Raw genomic sequence first — 25,856 nt, forward strand, 5'->3', positions numbered from 1 at the left:
CTGTTTGCTTATTGGCAGAAAGTCCTGTTGGGTGCTGTGTGCCAGCTGTAGGAAAATGCACAATCGCATTACTTCAGTGAGTGTGGGCAGTATTGCCGCATCTGCTTCGGAGTTTCAATGGAGACTGTTTTGCTGGAACGTTGACATGGGAAGCTGTTAGGGCATCTCTTTGGGAAACAACAGGGATCAATAGGGTCATTAGAGTTGAGGAGGCAGGCGTTAGATGAAATCCACTATTGAGGAGTTGAGTGCATGTATGACCATGACCTTCCAGTGCCTAATGACTGCAAGGCAGTCTGAGCTTTTTGTCTGTAAAACAGTTTTCAGAGATGATTGAAATGAAAAGGCCAAGGGGGAAGGTACATTAGAAGAAACTGCAGCATAAATGCACATAAAATTTGCAGGAAATATCCCCCTTTCACACCCACTTTTGAAGCAATTTGTGCATTGTAAATGTAGCTGGCATCCTCAGCATGCTTTTTCACAAAGACAAATGCCTTCTTGCGCGGCAGAGGTTTACCAGAGTGTACTCTCCGGAGGCACCGCAGAACATGGAGCACATATTAATACCTTGTGGCATGTCGCCCAGACTAGGCTGCTACTCCATAATCAAATTATAAATCTGTCCAAATGGGATTCTGAGCAAGTATGTGTTGTTTATATCACAGACGTCCATGGCTGTGGAATCCTTCACCTGTAGGTAAGCAATGTCCCCGCCGGCCACTAATGATGGACATTTATCATTCAATGCAAATCTTCCCAATATGGAAGACAAACTTATCCCGCGCCCGGCTCCATCACGAACAACGACGGCTCCTTGATTAAATAACAGCATGGCGCGTGCACCACACTCCCTACCTGCTTTCCATTTCAGGTGACATTTGAAGAATACATTAAGTAGGGTGGCAGCTAGATTCTATCACTACCACACAGTGTGAGAGAAGGAAATAATGTAAGCTGTAAGCCCATTGCATCCTCATTACAGCGACAGCCTAACGCGCATTCATGTTTACATGTCAATATTTTCATATATAAACATTACTGATACAATATTTACTGAATTTGCTTACAATAGCATCTTTTGCAACCTATTTTTGGATTTTTTGTTCATTTTTATCTACTCCTCTTATGTACCTTTCCTGTTATAACCCGCTGACCAATTACATCTTCTTTTGTTATTGACTTGTGATTGCTTAGTAAAGCGCTGTGTCGCCCCTTGGGGTCTTGTCCGCACTGAATAAAACCACAAAAATCAATAAGTAAATTTAATTATAAACCTCTCTCCCTATTATATTTTCATAGACCATGTAATGAGCTCAGGGACCTAATGGTAGGTACAGGAGGTCATCATGCTATATTTATATTTTCTAAATGATATGCAAAAAAACAGTCTGGTAGAATTATTTTTTCAGTTTGCGCTCTTCAATGGAACCCAATAAATGAAATGAAATAAACCTTTATTTGGAGTTTACTGGAGGATCAGATGGTTCAATAAATGTTTCTTTTCAAGTGATACAGAGCATGAAAGGCCCTCATTGTAGAAGGTCACGTTATAGATGCATATCTGTAAGGAAGCAACCTGCAACAGAGATACATAATTTAGGAATTGGGTGGCCTTGCTATTAAGATGCTGGTAGCAGAAGACCCCATTGACTGATTCATCAAACTTGTAATCGGCATCCCCACACGAAACTGCTATAAATACAAATTACAATACACAATAGATCTCAAAACCATAGCTGACCTCATACAACATACAAACATTCTATAATGCGTGGACATTAGATGGCCCAATTAACTAATTGCATTTTTTTTAGATTTTAGAGACATAATTTGCCAATACGTTTCTTAGAACTTTCCTGCCTCAATCCAACTGTTTATGTTTGTGGGTGACACATATTTTTACTTCTTTCAAATCTCATGTAAGAATGTACATACTGTTGTGATATATGTAAACATTTCTCAGGACTTACTGCAGATACAAAACCCATCATTGTTAACCCCAGCCGTCATGCACTACGGTGCTCGTGTGCTGGTGACGGCTGGGGTTCGTTACGGCCCGCCCCTGTTCGTGCTGTTTACAGCACACCAGGGGAAACGCAGCCGCATGGAAGGGGTTAAACATTGGGATTTATTTTGAATATACCAGACCACAGTGGCAGCTCCTCCGCTAAGGCGGAGAAACGCCACCCCACTGCTCAAAAGGAAAAATAAAATGATAACGTATTGTTATTTCATTGTATTTTTCCTATTGCAGTCAGGGGCATGCCGGGGCTGGGCAGCACAGGGGAAGGAGTGGTTTGCACTCCCTAAGTGCGCATGACTGCTTGTCCGTCCCTCTCTGGCTGGCCAAACATTCGTGCTCAGTTTGCATCTTCCCCATCAGGCAGCATTGCAGTGCCTGGCAAGGAACATGCACAAGCTCCCTGTCCCCATCTGAGCGCTAAACCACAGCTCTCGGACCAATCACAACGCTGCATTGCAGCTTTGTGATTGGCTCAGGAAAGCCTGTGTGTGCAGGTACTTCCTGCTGCTGGCCGGGACTAGAGACCCGGACGATGAAGAGGACGGAGGAGAGGCGGCCGTCCATCCGTTTCAGGTAAGTCCTATTTATTTTTTTCCATCCCCCACCCAACCACCCCTGTCCGGGTGCAGCCGCTACTGCCAGACCAGGGTTGTTCAGCACTGGTCGCGGGGAAGTATTCTAACAATATTTTAGGATATCCAAAAGAGACAATTTATAGACAACGAATCTTAACACAGACTAGCTGTGTTGGCTCAATGGTTAAAGCAGCAGATCCTGATGCAGAGGTCTAGCCCGGGACCAGGGTTCAATTCCCCGCCTCGGCGGGTCTTGGGCTCAAAATTCCACGGACCTGATAACTCTCGCCTCGGTGCCTATTCCAATCATGGAGTCCCACTCTGCAACTCTGGGCAATAGCTTGCTTAATCTCCACAACGGCCCCCACAACGCTAAGGATGCCTGGCCTCCACCTTGGGGGTGCCCAGGAGTAGACGCCTCACAGGAAAAGCCAGGATGGGTTCCACAGTGGTATTCGTACAAGCACCTTGAGACCCTTGCGGGTGAGTAGTGCGCTATACAAGTATCAACTTACAATAGGCAGTAGCTAATTTGAAAATCTGTCACGGTACCGTAGAATGGACCGTGCGTGATCTGCATATTTTCTGCGACATGCTACTATGTATTTTGCCACTAAGAGCTAGAATATCCATGCTCTCTAATCTCAGCCTAGACGTAAGTGATCTGATGCATGTATAGCTGCCATGCAGCCACATAGAAGGTGATCAACACCTAAAAGAAATGTTAGGGCTGTGAGAGAGCAGTAGAAATGGAATTTGCACAGGGTTCACTGGAGCCATATGCCTGTCTGATTCCCCTTAGATACTGTTGAGTCAGAGACTCCTACCAAGGGATGTTCAACAAAGAAGCATGGAATGCCTTGGATATGCCCTTTCGGCTGTATTTTCCCTGAGTGGAGGTCTGAATATGGAGTCTGCCATCACAATGACAGACACCAATTTAATTTAACATTAATGATTGATGAAAGTTACTTTATTCATGCCCTTTTCCTAAACCCCTGCAGAGTACTCACTGCACGTATGCGGCAGCTGTGACAATCATGAACTTCTACGGTCTATTGGTCCCTTATGTGTGTTCCACTATTCCTTCAGCGTGTCTGATTGCAGGACTGTAAGACAAGGCGAGAATGGCCGAGCAGCCAAATGTCTACTCACAGGTGGATGGTGACAACTGGCGACTTAAGGCGCCATATGACTGCAATCTACATACTTCTCCTTACGTCGCCACACTCGTCATACTCACCACCCCTCAGGTTTTGGCAATGATGCTGAGTGAATGGGATGTGTGGTTTTTTTTGGTTGCTCTTTCATTCCACACTAAGAATTATTGAAAACTATTATGCAATATTACAGCTTCCATTTTGGCTCTACCTTTTGTTTTGCATCTAGATGGCAAGGAATTGCCTCATTTTGTGGAATTATATTGGGTGTTTTCTATTTCAAGTCCTATAACTTATAAGCATGAGATGCAATTGCATGACTGATTTTCATCTTGTAATAAGGAATACAGAATATCGTGCATATTTGTGATGGAGCTATGCATCTGCAAAACTCTATGCAAATCCCTTAGTCGCCCATCATAAACACAAACGGCCATATGTATCAAGAAAAATTGCATTCGCAAACGCTGAAATTCGCAGAATTTCGGCGTTTGCGAATGCAATTTTGTCAAATTGTAGGTATCAAGGCAAAATAAGGAATCGTAAAATTTGTGATTCCTTATTTTGCGATTGCATTTAAGGAATCGCAAAATTTGCGATTCCTTAAATGCAATGTAAGAAGCACCAAAAAAGTGCATTTTGGCCTTAAGGAATCGCAAATTACCATCAACTTCAAGTTGTGCCTCCTGACTGAACAAGTGGGACTACAAAGGCAATATTGATGGATGTTGCTACACTGGAATGCTAATGATAGCAGAAGTATTGAACAACACAGTCATGGAAGGAATGCTTGAAATAATCTCAGCCACTGGTGATCAAATTGGGCTTCATTCCAGACTATGGGGCATATTATCAAAGAATAGCGATAAACATCGCTACGCTCACTTAGCGCGTTTCTGTTTATCGCCGTCTATCGCTGAATTACATCGCCGTGTTAGCGGCGTATTATCAATGCTTTGCTAACAGGCAATGCAATTCCAGCGATAGACGGCGAGAAACAGAAATAGCGTGTGAAATCCAGCGATGATTTCACAGCGCTATGGAGAAGATTGCTGATAGGGGAGTGTGGACATGACCAGTCAATCCACTTCCCATTATCAGTATAGCTAAGTCGATTCAAAATCAGACGTTCAATACCTGCGATAACCGCGGTTAGCGCAGCTTTTTCAATCCCTTCCTGGTTCTGGGGCGGCGTTGATAATAGAGCGAAGTTGTGTCTGTGAGTGATTCCATGACGTGTTAGTCAGGAACGCCTACTTTGCATGTCATTAGCGATATATATCGCTGACATGCAAAGTGGAGAAAAAAACGACAGCTAACGCCTGTAATCCTGCACTAACGCCTGTTAGCGCAGGCTTGTTAATAGGGCGATAAAAATATCGCTGCTTTTTCGGCAAAAAAGTGCCACAAAAGTGGTGATATTGCCCTTGATAATATGCCCCTATGTTTCTGGGCACTCTGCCACGAGAAACCGACAATATAAAATCAGGGTTGGTCCCACTCCAATCAGTATAGTCAAGCCTGGGCTGCCTGGCTAGGTCCCATACAGAAATAGAAACAAGCCAGACTGGTTTCGGACCACTTTGGCCTCGTCAGTGAATTATAGCTTGAGTTCTGTGGCACAGCAAGCAATCGGTCCACATCTGGACATAAATGTCCCACTTAAACAATGGTCTGGAATGAGGCCCTGGATGATTGCTAGTGGCTGAGATTAATTCAGCCATTCCTTCCATCAATTTGTTGTTTGTCAGGGATAGTGGAAGAGATGTGACACCAACTTAGATCTTTCCGCTTTCAATGGCATTAATAAGTACCTGAGACCTTCAACAACTGATGATTTGTTGGTGAAAGAGAAAGTATAGTAACAGAAAGAATAGGATGAATACAGGAATCCTAGGGACAGGTTTGCAAGTTCCTACTGCTGCATTAATGCCCTTGAGACCAGGGAGAGCAAGGGAAGTGCCGCCTACCAAAAGACATGCAAGGTTAGCAAGTAATATACATGGCTACCCTGAATGACGCCCAGGGAAAGAACTCAGCATTTTGTTTTTTTCGGGAGTTGTCTGTTGCACAATCTAAACCCGAAGGCATCAGAGCCCTTTACATGAGCACCAGTTGTGTTACAGATGGACACATTTAATTTGTTAGGCACAGGGAGATTAAGTGATTTGCCCAGAATCACAGGATGTTGAGCGTCTCTCCGAAGACTCGAACCCAATTCCCCAGCTTTGAGGTCGACCACTCAAGCCGTTAGGCCACATCTACTGAATATAGGAACACAACTCTCACTGTGTTGGATTCTAACTGCACACAACTATCTCATTGCACACTCAGTATTATGACCATCAGTAGGTAAGAGTCCATAAGGACACATTATGTGTGGTGCTTTGCAAAAACTGATAAATGGATGTTAAAAAATAAATAGGTGTTCTAAGGCACCAGGCATTATCATATATTGGTACAATTTCTGACCTCCATTTTTATGTTAATCATTCTTGAACAATGAGGTTCAGTGTTGAGATCATAAATAATGTTGAAGGAGTAGTTTTCCTGAATCACATTGACGGTCACAGATCAGAAGCGGTTCACACCTTCCTAATGATGGAAATTCTCCCTTACATGTAAAGCTCTACAGATCATCGTTCAATTAATCAACAAGTACACATGTGTTCACTAGTCGCTGTATTTAGCAGAGGTATTAATCCCTAATTTGCTTGTCTTCTTAATGAACATGTCGAAAAACAGAATTATCTGCGGCCCCTGGGAACAGCCGCCACTGAAGAGGCGTCAGTCAACACCCGCGACAGGGCTGGCTGAAAGCCGCTCTTGATAACGGTGTTCAGTTTCTTCAGGTGGATAGGGTATCCCAAAGTTGCTTTTGGCCAGCATTTCAGGCATTTAAGAAGATTATGTTTCATTTGCATAAGCTGGCATTGTCAAAGTCTTAAATTACTCCTATGAAATTGACTTTGGTGTAAACATAGACAACTTGTACAGTCCCTGTGCCAATCAAGGGAATTAGTTTGGTTACTTATATAGACGCAAAAGGCCAAACTAGCAATATCCCCTTACCCGGATTGTTCTCAGACAACGGGGTGGATCAAATGCACAGTGCTGAAGGATGCTTAAATGTTAGGAAGCTATTTCCCCCTTGTGATGATAGGAAGTTCAAACACTGCTAAAGAAGATTGTCAGGGCAATGCCTGTCAAGCTACACAATTCTGTTCATCAGAAGCACCAGCATAAAATATGACCATGATCACTAAATTCTCCAGCACAGTGTGGTTGATAGTTTATCATTTCTGAAAGCATGCTATGACTTTGCTGCGAGCACAAAAACTACAAAAATGTGACACATATAGATTTTTGTCTGAAAATGATAGTAGTAAAAGGAAAGTTCACAATGTTCCAACCCTTTAAAATGTATTACACTTATACACCACAAATTAAAGTGTATGGCGGATGAAGATTTACACGCTTCTATGCAATTTAAGCGATGCACAAAATCTCACAGAATCCGATATCGTGAGTGGTCGGCTTTTACTATGGGGTAATCTCCCCCTGTAGAAAGTCAGTGACCATACCTTACGTTTACTTCCTCAAGGCAAACTTATTGCCCAGAATTATAGCATGCAGAATCAGAATGCTCATGCACTAATTCCGCAAATTTTCCGTTCCCCTACTTGAGCAGCTTCCCTAAGCAACTTTTCCAAGATAAAATGATCCTGTGGAAAATGGTGGTTGTGCAGCGTTGCTGCAAACTCAGAATTCCATGATCTGAGTAAACACTGTCTGTACCCAGTCCAAATTGTGCTGGCCCAATCAAAACGAGGGTGATTGTGTTGGAAAATCTACAAAAACCAGAGCTACCCAAGCATATTTGTATTTCTTCTAGTTGCGTTCCTGAGGATTACCCACAGATGGACAATTTGATTGTTTTGTGGAAAATGTGAACGTGTGAACCATGTTTCTTCACATGAAGATATCTAGGCCTGGGTGTGAATTTCCGCTCTGCTTGCAGAGTTTGCAAAGCTTTTTCCACTCTACGTAGAGAGTGGAGTTAAAAAAATATCCCCTCGACTGAGATTTTTCTTCACTGGAATGGAATAGAATGGAAGATACATTTATATAGCGCAGCTATCACTCCAAGGAGCATCTTGGCGCTTGATGCCAACCTAGGTGGAACAAGTTGGCTAACTGATATCGTTCGGGGGGGGTCCTGTACACTTTATACTAGGGTTTTACAGGTGGTGTCTGTAAGGGAAAAAACCCAGGTCTTCAGGGCTTTCCTGAAGGGCCTTTCTGTTGCAATTTGCCGAAGCTGTAGAGGCAGTTTGTTCCATGCCCTGGAACCGATGACAGCCAGGGATTTCCCACCCTTGTTGGTGAGCCTGAATTTAGGTGTCACTAGTAGGTTTTGATTGGAGGACTTTAGGCTACGTGCAGGCAGATAGCGTCTGAAGCCATTCGACAAATACCTGGGCCCCTGTAAATGAAAGGCTCTAAAAGTGATAACCATGATTTTGAATAAAATGCGCTTATGTATTGGTAACCAATGGAGGGCGTTGAGTGCAGCCGAAGCAGATGACTTCCTAGGCCAGCCAAGAACCAGGCGGCAGTTGCATGCTGGACCATCTGCAGTCTGTGGAGCACGGATTTATTTGCTCCTGCGTACAGGCTGTTGCAGTAGTCCAGTCTGGATGTTATGAGTGCCTCCGCTACCGTTTTTCTTGCTGGGAGAGGGAGGAGGTCAAAAAACTTTCTGAGGGTTCTGATGACGTGAAAACAGGTACCAGCCACGGCCACTGCTTGTTGCTTAAATGACAAAGCGTCATCAAACTTAATGCCTAGGTTGCGGACAGAGAAGATGGTGTTAGGGGCGGCTTCGGCGTCTTCAGGCCACCACTGTTTGGGCGAGAACAGATTCTGGGGACCGAAAGGCAGGATTTCGGTTTTCCCAGAATTACATTTAAGGTAGTTGCACTTCATCCACTCGAAGATAGCAGTGAGGCAGTTTTTGAGGTTTTCTTCAGCTCCAGGCAGCTCTCTGTCCAGCACCAGGATGAGCTGTGTATCATCCGCGTATGATATTGTTCTGATCTGGTAGGAAGATATGAGCTTAATCAGTGGGACCATGTAGAGGTTTGAAAAGTACAGGGCTCAGACTGCAGCCCCGAGGGACTCCTGATCTGATACATTTTTCCTCAGATCTGAATTCCCCCAATACAGTGATTTGGCGCCTCTGGCCAAGAACATTTTTGAACCATGTCAACGCTACCTCTCTTATCCCTGAGTAAAATAGACGGTCAATCAGGATGGTGTGCGAGACCGTGTCGAAGGCCGCCGACAGATCAAGTAAGATCACGACGGCCTTCTTACCTTGGTCCATGGCCTTTCGCAGGGTCTCTGCCGTGAATACAAGGGCAGATGTTGACAATATTGTTGACAAGCACGAGTAAGGAAAATCTCACGCCAGACAACATACCGGCGACATTTCTCAAACGGGCAGTTGGGATGGCAGCGACGGCTCGCCTTAAGAAACCTTCTGTTCACGTTGAGGAAGCTGCTGCTCGAGTAGAACATCTACTCGAGCAGCAGAAAGAAGCAGTGCCCTCTTGCACTGCACATGGCACAGTCCATGCTGATTTTTTAGCATGGGACAAACATCTGGTGCTAAAAATCAGCACGAATGGAGTGACCTAATGCACTCTGCTGCTTGCGGGACTCCACGTAGCACGGCAGAGTTTTTGGGTCACCCCGCAAAGGCCTCAAGAAATCCCTTCTGCAGTATCTGAAAATAAGGGGTTTTGGTGACCTTCCCGGTTGTAACTACACACTTATTCTAATTCTTCTTTTGGAACTAGCAAATTGTTTGCAATTAGGGTGTAAAGCTTAAGTGGGAATTGCAGTGATACCAATCTGCACATCTGGGGTCACTAACATAACATCATTCGGGGCAGTCAGACGTGGAATATGGATATTTTTGGCCTCTCATTCTTCTATCACTTAATCGAGTACATGTCGTTTTTTATTATCAACAGTGCAAAAACAAAAGCAGAAATTGGTTTCTAAGAATCAAAACAAAATCATGTCAATGACAATCCTGTGATGGTCCACAATCTGGTTTATGACGATTAACTAATAACATAAAAGAAAGTTAGTGATGCAAACAAGTGGTGCATTGCAGGAAATGACATGATGTAATGCAATAATCTCAGGCATTTCATGGAACAATCAATGCGGAATGCTGGAAGTTACACAAGATTACGCCAGATTAAATTACATTTTATTTGGGTGTACATATTATGACCGTGTGGGTACAAGGTTAGGACACTTTACGAAATATTTGCTCACCTTCCACTAACTTAAATGATTCCTATCACTGTGTAGGTTTTTTTGCGTATACCAATAATACCTAAAATATATATTTTCTGAATGAAATATTTGGTGCAATTAATGTAATTTTAGGTGACAAACAGCATCCCAGGGTATTGTTCACTGTGATATGCCATCGCGAACAAACGAGTCTGACAGTGGAACCCTCTGATCAACAGCACCTGAAATGCTATCCCTCTGCCAATACTAACCCCTTTAAACTTACTGGGGTCTGTGTGCACACTGAAACAAACCCACCGTCACAATGCAAGTCCCTGTAGGAACTTAACAATTTACCAGATAAGCACAGGTGCACCACACATCAATTTCCATACAACTAGAGCAATTATATAGTCTGTATCCAATACTGATGTTCTTCAAAAAAGTTTTTTTTCTTTTTATTCCAATTTCAGTAGTTTTAAAACGAAGTCAAAGACATGATTTTTCACAATGATAGAGTCTTTTTCACACTGATACGGCCAACTCATTTCGTCCTTATACAGGACTTCTTCAGGGCACTGAGAAATGATATGGATCAATCTCATCCAGAAGGAAGCCAGTGAGTAACCGAATCCGTAGCCTATAAGTCGTTCCCCGTCAGGTTATTCAATATAAAATATGTACACCAACTTCATCATACCCATGAAGAGGTAAAAGGATCTGCTAATCCAAGATAACGGGTATGTCCAATGCTAAGACGCAGATGACTGAAATGATGTATAAAAAGGGGTCACATCCAAAATGGTAGATATTACAATTAAATATTAGCCAAGAGTATAGGTTCCTTGTTGTCAAAGGAATCTGCTAAGAGTATAACGAGGAGCCCGCGGATTGGGCAAGCATCAACACAGGGCTGTTATAAGCCTAAATAATGTTGTCCAATGGAGTTTACATAAAGCATCGCGCCGTGGGCCACAACAAGGTAAGAGGACGGTCCTAACCGCGTCACTTCAAATAAAATATTGTGTGGGTGATCAAGGAATCAACAGCCAAAATGAGGCCGTCACGGTATCTCAAAATGCCAAGCTTCACAGCAAGAGAGACGTGGAAAAAGCCGGGGATTCCTATCACTGTGTAGGTTTTTTGCCTATACCAATAATAACTAAAATATATATTTTCTGAATTAAATCTTTGGTGAAATTAATGTAATTTTAGGTGACACACAGCATCCCAGTGTATTGTTCACTGTGTTATGCCGTCTGCTCCAAAGTAAGCCACCATAGATATCAATAGCGCCAACAACGACAGGTCAATCCTTATTGTACAAAGGGAGGTTGACATATGCTTGTATTCAATGTTTATGAATTATATTTTGTTTCAATATATTTTGGCATTTTTTGTACCTCTGGTATGGAGAAGTGTGGCTCACTGGTTAGAGGAGGCAGACCTGGAAGCAGAGGTCAGCCCGGGACCAGGGTTCAATTCCCGGCTCGGCGGGGTCTTGAGTCCTAAAATGTCCATGGACTCGACAATTCTCGCTCCGGTGCCTGCTCGATTCACGGGTTCACACTCTGCGACTCTGGGCAATTGCTTGCTTAATCTCCACAACAGCCCCTTGCAGCGGGATGCCTGGCTTTCACCTTGTGGATACCCTGCCGGGGTTATCTCACAGGGGAATACCAGGACAGGTTCCCTAAGCAAGCGCTTAGAAACCGCTCGGTGATTTGTGCTATATAAATTTCTGTACATTTACTTTCATACGCCTTTTTGGCAGACTTCCTCAATATTTCGATACTGTGCTACATGCCACGCTGCTGTCCCGTCTTTCAGATATCGGAGTAAAGGACTGTGCATTGGCATGGATTAAATCTTTCCTTACCAACAGAACTTTCCAGCTTCATTGCCCGCCCTTCAAATCATCATCGCGGACCGTTAGCCATGGGGTTCCACAGGGCTCTAGTTTGAGCCCTACATTGTTCAACATCTATATGGAACCCCTGGCTCAGATCATAGAGAATTTTGGGGTTGGCATTGTTAGCTACGCCGATGACACTCAGCTGATGTTTAGGCTCACTCCTAATACCGAGGAGTACGCCTCAAACTTCTCGGAGTGCATGGCTGCTGTGGCCGTGTGGATGGACAGTAACTGCCTTCGTCTTAATGGAGATAAGACTGAGGTGCTAGTGATAGGGAATAAAACCTCCCTATGGTCTCAAGCGTGGTGGCCCACATCTCTCGGCGAATGCCCTCGACCTGTCGAGAAAGTCAAGAACCTTGGGATCATGATCGACTCGGATCTATCAGGTAAATCCCAAGTTAACAAGATCATTGGAAAATGCATCGGCACATTAAGAATTCTCAGAAAAATCATTGACCTGATACCTATCAAAGCCAGGAAAACCATCGTGCATGCTCTTATTACACCGCACCTGGACTACGGGAATGCCCTCCTACTAGGCATCAATCAAAAACATCTACACCAGCTGCAATGTGTACAAAATGCAGCAGCCCGTTTGGTATTAGGCCTTCCCAAAAGAACTTCTGCCAAAACTGCATTATCCAAACTGCACTGGCTCCCAGTAAAGGAGAGAATAAAATTCAAGAGCCTCTGCTGTGCCCATAGGATAGCCCACAACAAGGGTCCCACCTACTTAAGGAGCCTCATGACCATACACCGCCCTACCCATCACCTGAGGTCCTCAGGAATGTCCCTTTTCAAACTCCCCCGCATCCACAAAGCAAAAATCGGTGGTCGCTCCTTTCGTTATCTAGGAGTGAAACACTGGAACGCTCTTCCTATTCATTTAAGAATGGAACCATCGGAAACTCTGTTCAGAGCGAACTTGAAAACCCACCTGTTCCCTCAATAACTCTGTCATGCTTTCTCTCTTTGACTTGATTCTCGGTTGAGATTCTTCAGCAATTAGCGCGGGGATACACAGTTGTGCAGCCATGCGCTCAATAAATGTTTTATTATTATTATTATTATATTGACACATCACTACCTTCATGCAGGGAAGCACCTTTTCCAACTTACCTTACAGTTGGGAGCAGGTGTCAAAACTCCAACTGGGGTGTTTCCACAGAACATGGGAACCAAAAATATCGCATGACAAAATAGCATGTCAATAATATCGAGAATAAAAATATTATGAAGGCAAGTTTCTATAGGTAAGTAAAGTTTTACTATATTTAACTCCACATAGATGTTCCTTGATGATATATATATCTTTAAGGTATGTAGATCTGGAGTTAAGAATATTGAATCTATACTTACCTATTTGTACCTACATTCATGATATTTTGGTCCTTGGTATTTTTGACGTGATATTCGGTCCACAAGATAATTTTGGTTCTGATATTCTGTCAGTGATCCCCCACGCAACCTCATAATGATAGGCCATGTATGAGGGCTCCTAATAAATTCTTTATTTTTTTCCGGGATGTTACAGAATTTATTTCATGAGTACAGTTGGCGGGCGGTCCCCATCCCCGGGACAATGGCGGACGGACAGAAGTCTGTCCGCTATCGTAATCAGGGTTCACTTAAAAAAATGACTTACCTGCTTGCCGCCCGGCTGGCCAGCCGCCTCGCTTGCGTCCTCTTCCTGGCTTCTTGTGAAAAGCAGAAAGCCAATCACAACGCTGCAATGCAGTGTTGTGATTGGTCTGAGTGTCGTGGTACGGCGCTAAGCCAGGGGCTGTACTGGTGGTAATGTTCTCCATGCAGGCTGTAATGCAGCCTGCATGGAGAACAGGGACAGTGCGCATGACTCTTTTGGGCGGCCCGAGAGGGACGATCAAACAGTCATTGCGCACTTAGGAGGGTTGCACCACTCCTCCTGTTCTCTTCAGCCCCCCTCCATCTCTTCACGCAAGCTTCCGCAGCAGGAGGACAAAATAAAATGATAAAACCATTAGTTATTATCATTTTATTTTTTCCTTTCTTTTGCTGCTTCGAGCAGTGTGGCGACGCGCCTTACCGGAGTAGTCGCCACTGCCTCCACCACCTCCTACACTGCAGTTTCCGCTAGTGCCTTCTTCCACTCCAACATGCATATATGTTTGCCCTCGTACACTTGTGTATTTGAAGCTGCAATTTCCTTTTGGAAGTATCATGCCATCCTGTACATTGTGAAGCAAAATCATCAAGCCATATTCAATAAAAGCATACTAATATAGGCTTAGAGCCCGATGTAGCTGGCTCTACCGGCCATTAAAGGTCCACTACAGAGTTAAAGGCCCGAGCTGAAGGTGAGGACCTTTAATAAGGGGGCTGATCTTTAACCCCTTCGATGCTGATGACGAGCTCAGCTCGTCATCACCCACGGGGGTCGTGTGCTGATGACGAGCTGAGCTCGTCATGGTGCCACTAAAATGGCATTTTCCAGCACACAGCGGGAAAATGCCTAGCATCCAAGTGGTTAATGGCCGGTAGAGCCCACTATGGAGGGCTCTAAGGCTATTAGAAATGTCCGCCCCTAGAGGGCAGAATGCTCTAATTTGTAAAACAAAGGTCTCACGGAGCCCTCTGTGAGGCCTTTGTTTACAGCAACAGGTGTGTAAAAACATTAGAATGTTGATTCGCTGGTCTTCTAGCCCAGAGCACTCCACTGTCTTCAATGGAGCGCTCAACATTCCAATGTTCTAATAATTTTAAAAAATGGTATGGAGAATTTAACCATTATTTCATTTCATATTAGATACTATGCATAATAATTTGATCTAGCATAGATAAGTGAGCTGTGGGGTTTGTTTCTAGGATTTCCAGCATGTAAGGAATGTTAAGGAGAACGAGATGTCATCAGAATGCTGAGGCTGTCTGTGCCTTGCAGTCTAAAGAATGGTCCAATCGGCATGGGAGTGAGTGCAGAACCCAGCAAAACATAGAAGCCAATGAGGGTCAATGAATGATGTATAACATGAGTTCATGCTTTTCCACAGGACGTTGAAATAATTTCCTTATTACGTTTGAGTAGTGACATCTCTAGTCCTCTTTAATAAAGCAATTACGTAGCTGTTCAACTGTAAAAGTTTGTTACAGGTTAGTGTGACATCATAATGCCTGTTGCCAGAGCCAGCAGCCAAGATGAAGGCAGATCACACAGCATAATTACAGCTGCAGTTCAAATAGCGAAAATGTGAACTGGCTTTTTCTTGTTCGAAATTGTTTATTTAAAAATGAATCACGATGCGACAGAAAGAAGATATATATATGGTAACACGTTTATTTTCGCATGTTATAGGCTTTTACAGAAAAGATCAAATCTGAAAGTTTCTACACATCCTAAAACGCAGCATTTTAAATCTGTTTTACTTTGATCTGATTCGAATGTTTTTTGCAACAAATTACAAATTGCATTTTCGTCTGTTTAATTTAGCACTATAGCTTATACTTTTATGTTTTCATTTTGCAAAAATACTATATCTGGCGAATGTAAGAGCATGACCCCCAATGATTAAGTGGGTTGTTTGAGGGTGATGATGTGACAATGTATGGAATAAAATACCGTCTGCCTTACATTAAAAGCATATTGTAAGCCCCCATGCCATTCCATGACCTTTTAAAGTTTTGCAGACTTTAGCCTTGTCCCTAAATATCGCCACAGAACTCTTCTGTGAATTGCATTAGCCGTAAAATTTATAGCAGCAGGTGCTTTATTCCAGCCGCGGTCGGCAGTAGGAGTTTCTGTAGGGCGGTGATGTGGGGAGTGGGAGGGGCAGGGTGGGGGGTAGTAATGTATGGATTACGGAGCTCCCCAGGTAAGTAAACATATCAATAAATAAAACGAATTTTGTTGCGCGCACTGCATTGCATTTGGTGATGCAGTGTCGCAACGAGATTCGTTTTATTTATTTACATGTTTGCTTACCTGTTAAACTCCATAATCCGTACATTACTACCCCCCACCCTGCCCCTCCCCCTCCCCACGTCACCGGCCTTCAGAAACTCCTACTGCCGACCGCGGCTGCTTTATTCTCTGTATTTACCACCCAATACAAATTGCGTGAAAAAGACAAACATTCTTGGTAAGCCCGTTACCTCACATTTTACCATTAACCAAGCAATTAACTAGGTGAATGCTGGCTTTTCGAGCCCCAGACACTAAAGATGTGTCAGTTTCCACCAACATCAGAACTACCCTCCTTCTATATACAAAGACCAGGGGCAGCCCCTCCGCTGGAGAGGAGGAGCGTCACCCCAGTTAAAATCCTCTCAAAACCCAGGAAAAGAAAATGGCAATTCGGTACCATTTACCATTTGTTACCATTTTATTTCTCATCCCCGTCCCAAACAGAGTGTCAGGACGGGATTGGAGCCACTGCTGAATGACAGCAGCAGGGAGTACGTTGGGCTGTCTATGCACTTGTTTAAAGTACTTATGTCTTTTTGGCCAACTGTCTTGCGGCAGCCAGCCACACATGAGCACTTTAAACATCTCTAACCCAGCTGTATTAACCCGTTCCGTGCTCGCGTCGGCCGTTGCCGTCGCGAGCACTACCTCGCTAGTGCTGCGCACGTCCGTTGGCAGAAGCAGCCCCGCCCATTGATTGAAACTCCTGTACCGTGGCGGAATTCGCACAGTGTTTCAGGAGTTAAGACAGCTGAGTTAGAGCAAGTGCAGCCTCCGGAGCGCGGTTTAGCACCAGTGAGGCCACTCCCACCAATCAGGGCACTGCTCATGCATGAGAGCAGCACCATGATTGATCAAGCGAGTTGCTGCATCCAGTTCCGGTAGTGAGAAGAGGGCAGCATCGGAGGGCGCCGCGTTCAGGTAATTTGTATTTGTTTCGTTTTGCGCACGCTCGCGCCCATCCTCCCCGTAGATGGTAGCTGCCGCTGCCAAAGACCATGGCAACAGTCAACACGAGCTGAAAACAAGCATAACAATATTCATGCCAATCTGCTGTTATGGTTTTGCTGCCCTTCTATTCTTCTACCAAGGCAAATACTTTTGTGATCACAGAAGACAGTCAATACTGTGGTCAGCTGACCTACTCTCAGTGCACCATATGCTGCACATATCTCTGTTTCGTGGTGTGCACAAATATCATGCACTTCTCACTGTCACGTGGCTTTTGTCAGCTGCACTGATGCCTCTGACAGCTAAAAGCTGCGGCATGCTTCCATGCACACGCTTAAGCACAATGCACAGCATGCCGGGAATTCCCGAAAGGCTTGCTCGCTGAATAAGAGAGCTGGTTAGACAGATGATCGGGGAGGCCCCATAACTAACACTCACAGCAGCAGAGCGCGAGCGTGAGCGCGGGGGAGAAATATGAGCCGCAGAAGCCCAACTGGCTTTAGAAAATGCACCAAAACTAAAAGATGAAGGGAGGGAAAAATGGAGTAAGAGAGAGGTCTCGAACACATGGGAGGGACACGGAGACAGCCAAAGTCAGAGAAAAGGAGACGGAGAGAAAAAAAATAGATAAAGAAGAGACACGAATGAGGGAGAGAGAGACACCAAAAGAGACAGAGTGAAGGCAGGGGAATTAAAATTCAATGCTTTTTTTTGTAAAATACCTCCAATAAGCGTCTGAATAGCCTATTTTTTTTTTAATTAAGTTTATGGATTAAGTTGTGACATCAAAATATAGGAAAGACAGCCAAATGAGGGCAGATGCCTGCTGTCTTGGAGCACACGTCACGTTGGCAGTGGCAAGATACCCCGCCCTACTAAAAGAAACTCCTCTTTTTGGTTGGGTTACAGTTATGTTTCGGAGCCTCAGTGGCAACAATAATATATACATAGGTAGGCAAATTCAAATTTCAAAGCTTTATTCGACAGCATGTCATAAAAGCGGTTATACATCCTAACACTACACAATAAATACTACAATATTAAATTCATTATTTTAAAAAAAGGTAGCCATATACAGGCAAATGATTTGGGTGCAACAAACGAAGGCGCTGCTTAACTTCACTGATGAGCATGAGAGGGGGCCTTAGGTCATGATGCCCCTCTATTACCAATGACAATACACAGCATATTACTTCCGGTGCATTATTACCAAGGACAATACACAGCATATTACTTCCGGGGCATTATTACCAAGGACAATACACAGCCTATTACTTCCGGTGCATCATTACCAAGGACAATACACAGCCTATTACTTCCGGTGCATCATTACCAAGGACAATACACAGCCTATTACTTCCGGTGCATCATTACCAAGGACAATACACAGCCTATTACTTCTGGTGCATTATTACCAAGGATAATACACAGCATATTACTTCCGGGGCATTATTACCAAGGACAATACACAGCCTATTACTTCCGGTGCATCTGCATATCCGGTGTATGCGATGGTTTCTTTCCTTGTCTGGGGGTTACGCACACATGTATTTACCCAGCACCACCGCACATGGTTCAGTGAGTTACAGTCTCATTAAGTAGCTTTGTCAGTGTAGAACGGGAAACAGCAAACACCACGACCGACCGCCGAACAACGTGTTGCCTTTGCAACGTGGGTGAAGCAACAAATGCTTCTGAACCACGCATTCCATTTACAACGCAAGCCATTACAACGACATACGTTAGGTAGAGCAGCGTTGGACTTTAACCCTTTCTATGCTGATGACGGAACCGCTCCGTCATCAGCTGCGGTGGCGCTGTGCTGATGATGGAGCGGTTCCGTCATGGCCCTGTCGCCGCGCCTGCGCGGCGCTGATTTTGCGCCTGCGCGGCGCGTTCTGTTGAGCGGGCGGGGCCATGACGGAACCGCTCCGTCATGAGCACAGCCCAACCGCGGCTGATGACGGAGCGGTTCCGGCATCAGCATGTGGCCGCCGAGCGGCCGCCACGCCCACTTAGCGCTGCGGCGGAATAGCCGCTGCAGCGATGTGGTTAAAGTCCAACACTTTCCCTACTGTTGCAGTGACTGGAGTTGGAATAGTAAATTATACTATTCCAAAGTCCAGCGCCACCCCAAGGCAAGTCGTTGTAACGGCTTGAGTTGTAAATGGAATGTGTAGTTCAGATACATTTGTTGTTCCGCCTGCGTTGTTAAGGAACGAGTGGGATAGGAAAGCGTAGTTGTGTCATAGAAGCGTGTATAACAGGTCGATTTACTTGGGTAGCTTCAGCAATAGTTTGAACTTTGCCTTGCAGCCATAAATGTGTGAATAAATGCTTTCCACACAAATTGTGAAGCAATACATATTTGAAGACATGCTCACATTTTTTTCCAATGGTCCACATGTAAACATCAGCAAGGCATATGCTACTGAATACAGTCATCATTTTAACCAACAACACTAATAATATGTAGTAAAAGAGAAAATATAGGTTTCTTAATTAGATTAATCAGTGGATAGGTCACAAGAGCATGTCATCCTACCTTCTGCAAGTTTTAGTGCTTACCAGGGTTCATCCACATAAATGGCACAGTATTGAACGTGCATCATGTTGCTATGTCTCCTAAACCAATGTATACATATATGCATGTTTAAGTATGTATGTACCTGCTATTTGTATTCTGTAAACGTAGTCAAATGGAATCTGTCTTGTGCCTACTGAGATGTGGTCTTTGCGATTTATACGCCAACAGTATATCTACATTACCCCTTCTCCACAAAGCAACATACCCACTGTATGCCTGCCCATTTACACATGTGTTTGCTGCTCCCCTGACCAATAACACACTTATCTTTTGGTGTCACACCCAAATATACCAATCAAGGGCACGTGTACCCATCTAGAACTACATTCCTTAGTCTTGTTCACTCTTACAAATGTGTCATTTCATACTCCAGACACGCATCACTTAGTCCTAAATGTTTACCAGCACATCTCCATTGGTTGCATACATATTTAAATTGCATGTTTGTCCCTGGCATTGTACATTTTTATACACGTCCATTGGGGGTTTTGTCATTTATTGACTAGTGTCAAGAGTCATGGGTGCATGTATACACTAGTAGTTGTATTATTTCAGAAGAATATCAAATTTCAGCATATCTTAGAAAATGTAACCATCAATTACTGAAGAGATGACCTACCTAGTAGTCGCTTCCCAAAAAATATGTGAAACCGCCCGAAGGCCAAGAATTTCAGGAAGTGATGTCATTGACTGGGCTATAAAATGTGTTCAACACAGAGCAGTACATGAGACCAGGCAGGACAAGTCTCCCGTGTGAACCAATCATCACAACCAACACTTACATGCTAAGAAAGGGTCTGTGAGGTCCTGAAAGCTAAAGTCCCATAAGGTTACCACTACCTACTAGCCAAAGGATGCGGGGATACGGTAGAAGCATCTAAAGCGTAGAATGGGGAGCACCTTCATTAAGTGGGTTCCTGGGATAAACCACCCATGAATGAGGGGGGATGCTCCTGTCCAGATGTGTTCTGTTTGCCTGTCTTCTGGTTATCTAGTAAAGATGTTTTTTTATAAAGATGGAGAATTGTGAAAGTGGTGCCTATTGATGCAAGGAAGCATTTAAGTGGTCCCTCTAAGGGCGTGCGAAGTAACAAAGCTTCTGACATCACACTTTCACTTTTTTTGTGGTACTCTGCCAGAAGCTGACAAAGTTTAAATACTAGGGCAAAAATAGGTACTGTGCTGTAGCAGGAATGCCCCAGCAGTCCCTGTGCACCTCTTATGGCCCGCTGCAGGAAGTCTAGTTTGGCACTTCCGGAAGCAGAGAAAAGAAGATGTGACACCTATGGATTGTTCCTGCTGTTACTCAGGCCTAATGGAACTCTAAATGACAGGGGGAAGCACATTCCATGTGACTGAATGTCCCATCCGTGTTGTGCGGGACAACTGGCTGTAAGCCATTGGGTCGCGCCAAAGCAGAATGAAGTCTTGTGGAGATCAGGGGACTTTTGACTTTGTGAAATGTGAAATCTCCCATTTAAGTCAGACTACGCGGGTGGAGGAGGAAGCTCCTCCCACTTCAAGCTCCAATCAGGATCGGATGTTTATGTGATTTATGTAGCTCGTATAGTCTATCAAACATGGATAATGCTTATTATTACATGTTCTACATGAAACGTTTTATTTAAGATTATATTCAATTTTCATTATGAATGCTGCAAAGAGCAAACTTTAAAGAGGGAGTGAGGAACACCAACATAATATAATAAGTAGATAAACATATCCAACGTATTGGAATAAAGGATGAGGTGGCATCATCTGGGAATGCGCTCTACTAGGGTATTCACACTGACGACATGAGCGACACTAGCAATATCCAGGAGGTCACTTGGAATCCAGATGAAGGAAAATCAACCTTACTGATATTTTTTCAGAGACATGTTATGGTGCCCTGATGTGCGTTGTTTTCTGTGCGGCTGTCACGTGTGAGTGAGTCTGGGGCAGAAGATCGATCCTGCTTGCCTGTGCTCTGGTGCCCACTGTCAGGCTTGTGTGGTACCACAGTCAGCTTGTGTTGTGCCACTGTCAGGCTTGTGTGATCCTGTCCTGTTGTCAGCTTGTGTGGTCCCGCTGGCAGCCTTGTGTGCTCCCGCTGTCAGCTTGCATGGTCCCGCTGTCAACATTGTGTGGTGCTGACTGTCAGCCTTTTGTGGTGCCCGCTGTCAACCTTGTGTGGTGTTGACTGTCAGCCTTGTGTGGTCCTGCTGTCAGCCTTGTGTCGTGCCAGTTGTCAACCTTGTGTGGTGCTGACTGTCAGCCTCCTGTGGTGCTGACTGTCAGCCTTGTGTGGTGCTGAGCATCAGCCTAGTGTGGTGCTGACTGTCAGCCTCACTTGGTCCTGCTATACATGTGTGTGGTACCGCTGTCAACCTTGTGTAGTCCCGCTGTCAGCCTTGTGTGGTCCGGCTGTCAGCATTGTGTCATGCCAGCTGTCAACCTTGTGTGGTGCTGACTGTCAGCCTCCAGTGGTGCTGACTGTCAGCCTTGTGTGATGCTGAGCATCAGCCTTGTGTGGTGCTGACTGTCAGCCTTGTGTGGTGCTGCCTGCCAGCCTTGTGTGGTACTGACTGTCAGCCTTGTATGGTCCCGCGGTCAGCTTGTGTGGTCCCACTGTCAACCTTGTGTGGTGCTGACTGTCAGCCTTGTGTGGTCTTGCTATACACATGTGTGGTACCGCTGTCAACCTTGTGTAGTCCCGCTGTCAGCCTTGTGTGGTCCCGCTGTCAGCATTGTGTCATGCCAGCTGTCAACCTTGTGTGGTGCTGACTGTCAGCCTCCAGTGGTGCTGACTGTCAGCCTTGTGTGATGCTGAGCATCAGCCTTGTGTGGTGCTGTCTGTCAGCCTTGTGTGGTGCTGCCTGCCAGCCTTGTGTGGTACTGACTGTCAGCCTTGTATGGTCCCGCGGTCAGCTTGTGTGGTCCCACTGTCAACCTTGTGTGGTGCTGACTGTCAGCCTTGTGTGGTCTTGCTATACACATGTGTGGTCCCACTGTCAGCCTTGTGTGGTCCTGCTGTCAGCCTTGTGTGGTGCCAGCTGTCCACCTTGTGTAGTGCCGGCTGTCAACCTTGTGTGGTCCCCCTGTCAGCCTTGTGTGGTCCCGCTGTCAGCCTTGTGTTGTGCCAGCTGTCAACCTTGTGTGGGGCTGACTGTCAGCCTCTTGTTGCGCTGACTGTCAACCTTGTGTGGTGCTGAGCATCAGCCTTGTGTGGTGCTGACTGTCAGCCTCATGAAGTGCCGACTGCCAGCCTTGTGTGGTGCTGAGTGCCAGCCTCATGTGGTCCCGCTATAAACGTGTGTGGTCCCGCTGTCATGCTTGTGTAGTCCCGCTGTTAGTCTTGTGCGGTCCCGCTGTGAACCTTGTGTAGTCCAGCTTTCAGCCTTGTGTGGTCCAGCTGTCAGCCTTGTGCGGTCCCGCTGTCAGCCTTTTGCCATTCCGCTGTCAGCCTTGTGCGGTCCCACTGTCAGCCTTGTGTGGTCCGCTGTCAGCCATGTGCGGTCCCGCTGTCAGCCTTGTGTGGTGCTCGCTGTAAGCCTTACATGGCGCCCGCTGTCAGCCTTGCGTGGGTCCCGCTGTCAGCCTTGTGGGGTCCCGCTGTCAGCTTGTATGGGACTGAGACAGGTCTACATAGACATAATACTAATAGCTTTGATGAACCAGTAATAATACAATTAAAACTACTTCTGATTCTGTTCCAATGGCCAATACTACTCAAGTGAATTGTCAAATGGATGTTACTGGTACTACTCCAGTAATAATACTTCAATCACTTGTACTACTTCTACAAGCAATACTGCACTGCATCTACTGCCAATACTGCTAAAAGAGTATTAGTATTGCAGCATTCGCTGCTGGTGTTTCTACTACTTGTACACAGTCTTCCCTCATGCAGTGCTCCTGCTACTGCTACTACTACTGCTACTACTACCATTTCTATTGGCAAAAGTATTAGTAATGAGGCTGCTACAATTGCTCATCTACCACTGCGACACTTCATCCTCCTCCCCTGTTTCTGGGGAAGGGAGAGGGTGTGGTGTAAGGGCCAGAGCTGCCAACTTCGGAGTTGGGGAACCAGGTTCGAGTCTCGGCGTTGGCTCAACATTATGTGATTCTGAGCAAATCACTTAATCTCCCTGTGACTATGGACATCGCCTGAATATCCTCGCGGATGATAAGCTGCGCTCTACAAATCTACGTATTTACCAGCGGCAGCCAGCACAAGTAAACATGGCGGGCAGGGGTGCGGTGGGATGGGGAGGCAACTCAAGAGGTATAATTAAATAAATAACATCTATTCCGTCGTCTGTCGGCTTTACCCTTTGCCGCACTTTGCCCCACCCCACCGTGCTTGCCTGTGCCTGTCGCCACTGGTATTTACTGCTACTATTACCAATACTATTGGTAATTCTAATACTACAACTAATAAGGTTCCTACCATGGCTACTACTGACAATATTGCTACTACTATTGGTACTGCTCAAGAGTATACTACTCCTAGTAGGTCTAGTTTAATGGATGAATGCAGAAAACACTTTCATTGTTCAGGGTTTGACACGACAGTGGCGAACAACAGACTTCAATCTTCATTTTTTCCATCAATTTCTTCCAGAGTGCAGTGGGAAGATTGCTTCAGTGGAAGTGAATGAGAGATATGTAAAACTGGCATTGTGCTTCCTATCACATTCTATATCCAAAAAGTATTTGGCTTTTCTTTAAGTGGTGCATATATTGAGAGAAAATAACTGTTGACATGGATTCCTACGTTTCACATATCAGCCAACAATGTGTTCTCTACAACAGAAACAAAAATAAAAAAACATCGAAACAATTAATTGGATACCAACATGACCAAAGCCCAATGATTGGCCTATTGGGGTACATTCTGCTTGCCCTGTACAAACCAATCACATGCCATATTCGAGATTTACCATGAAGCAAAAATGTAAGTTCAAACCGAGTTTCAAAACAAAGCAACTGCATAAAACAGAAGGCAGGCCTATCTCAGGCAAGTAAGAGACCAAAGTTAACTCATCAAACTTTTGCACAGTGAAACGTTTCCATCTCCACTAGTCACACCAATAATATTCTCTAGTCCTCATGAAAGAATTAGGCTGTTTAGATATGCAAATGTGATCACACTACAGTTAAAAAAAAAGTCTAACTTCCAAGTCCAACCATGGTTCTCCAACACTCACATCCTTCCATCGATGTCATTGGCCCGTTACTTTCTCTCAGGCAGCCTCACCTCAAGCGAGTAACAGACAAACCTCAGCCAATACATCAAAACGTATGCAACTTTTTTACTGGTCATGCCAATTATATTAATTGTCTAGTCTTTGTAGAAGAGTTCTACTATTCTGATGTTTACAGTAGATCACACTACCAAGTCTAACTTCTAGGACCAACCCTGGTTCACCTTTCTCGATGTATCCATCGATACCATTGGCCGCTTACTTGAGACTCTGTGCAATCACAGACTGCGAGCCATGAGGTCACAGAGCACGCGCCGGCGGCGCCCTTTTGAGACGCTCAAGCCTTACCTTGGCCGCCACGGATGAGTTGGGTTTCTCCAGCAGGTCCCAGAGTTTCTTGCGCTTCTCGGCGCAGCAGGTGTTATCAAACTCCTCCCCTTCCCGCTCGCGCATGGTCTCGGCCTCCCTCTTCAGCTCCTCGTTCATCTGCTCTTTCTTCTGGTGGTACCGGGCCTGACAACACGATTCCAGGTATATCTCGTCGATCCCCCAGAAGTCCAGCTCTTGGCTGAAGGACAGAGCGCACATTTCCTCCATCATGTGCAGTTTCCCTGTCCGGTAAAAGTTCAAAATCGACGTGAAAGCCCCCGGGTGCCTGTCAAAAAAATATTCGTTCTCCTCCAAATTGTAGTCGTCGCAGATCTCCATCAGGGAGTCGTGAGAGTTGCAGTCCCGGAGTTTCCCCAGCCTCGTCCGGGGCAGTCGGTCCAGGGTCCGCCAGAGCACCTCGTGGGCCAGGCCGCCCACGTTGAGCCTGACCCTCCGGGAGCAGGCCTTGCTGCGGATGATGTCCATGGGCTCTGGGGGCAGGGACGTCGCTGACCTCGAGACATTCTTGTTCATGCCCGTAGGCATGTCTGTCGACAACATAAGGCTGATGGAGGGGCTTTAAAAACGCTGCGAAGAACCACGCATCGGTCACTCAGGGTCGGGTCTCCATCCGGCCCCCTTCACCTTTCATTCTGGAAGCTGCAAAGTAAAAAGGAGAGAGGGAGGCGTCATTATGGCTGCTGGCGTGGCGGGCATCCCCGGTGACCTACAAAATGAGCGCGAGAACCCTTCACACCGTGTCCCGGGCTTTATCCATTAATCAGGCCAAGAAATAGCTTGTTTAATCTGCTCAGGGCGCAGCGGC

At 45.2% G+C, this 25,856-nt stretch overlaps 1 protein-coding gene across 1 annotated transcript in view; it reads right to left on the bottom strand.

The window, feature by feature from the left end:
• The window catches only part of KCNB1 (potassium voltage-gated channel subfamily B member 1), a 630,443-nt gene that overhangs the window by 602,474 nt on the left and 2,113 nt on the right, over positions 1-25,856 (bottom strand). Inside the window, exon 2 of the mRNA XM_086932626.1 lies at positions 25,010-25,690. Coding sequence (XP_086788752.1) covers positions 25,010-25,591 — 582 coding nt within the window. The 5' untranslated portion in view covers positions 25,592-25,690. The remainder of the gene's footprint in view (positions 1-25,009; positions 25,691-25,856) is intronic.

This window comes from Lissotriton vulgaris, chromosome 7, assembly GCF_964263255.1.
Source record: "Lissotriton vulgaris chromosome 7, aLisVul1.2, whole genome shotgun sequence".
NCBI classification, from domain to species: Eukaryota; Metazoa; Chordata; class Amphibia; order Caudata; family Salamandridae; genus Lissotriton; species Lissotriton vulgaris.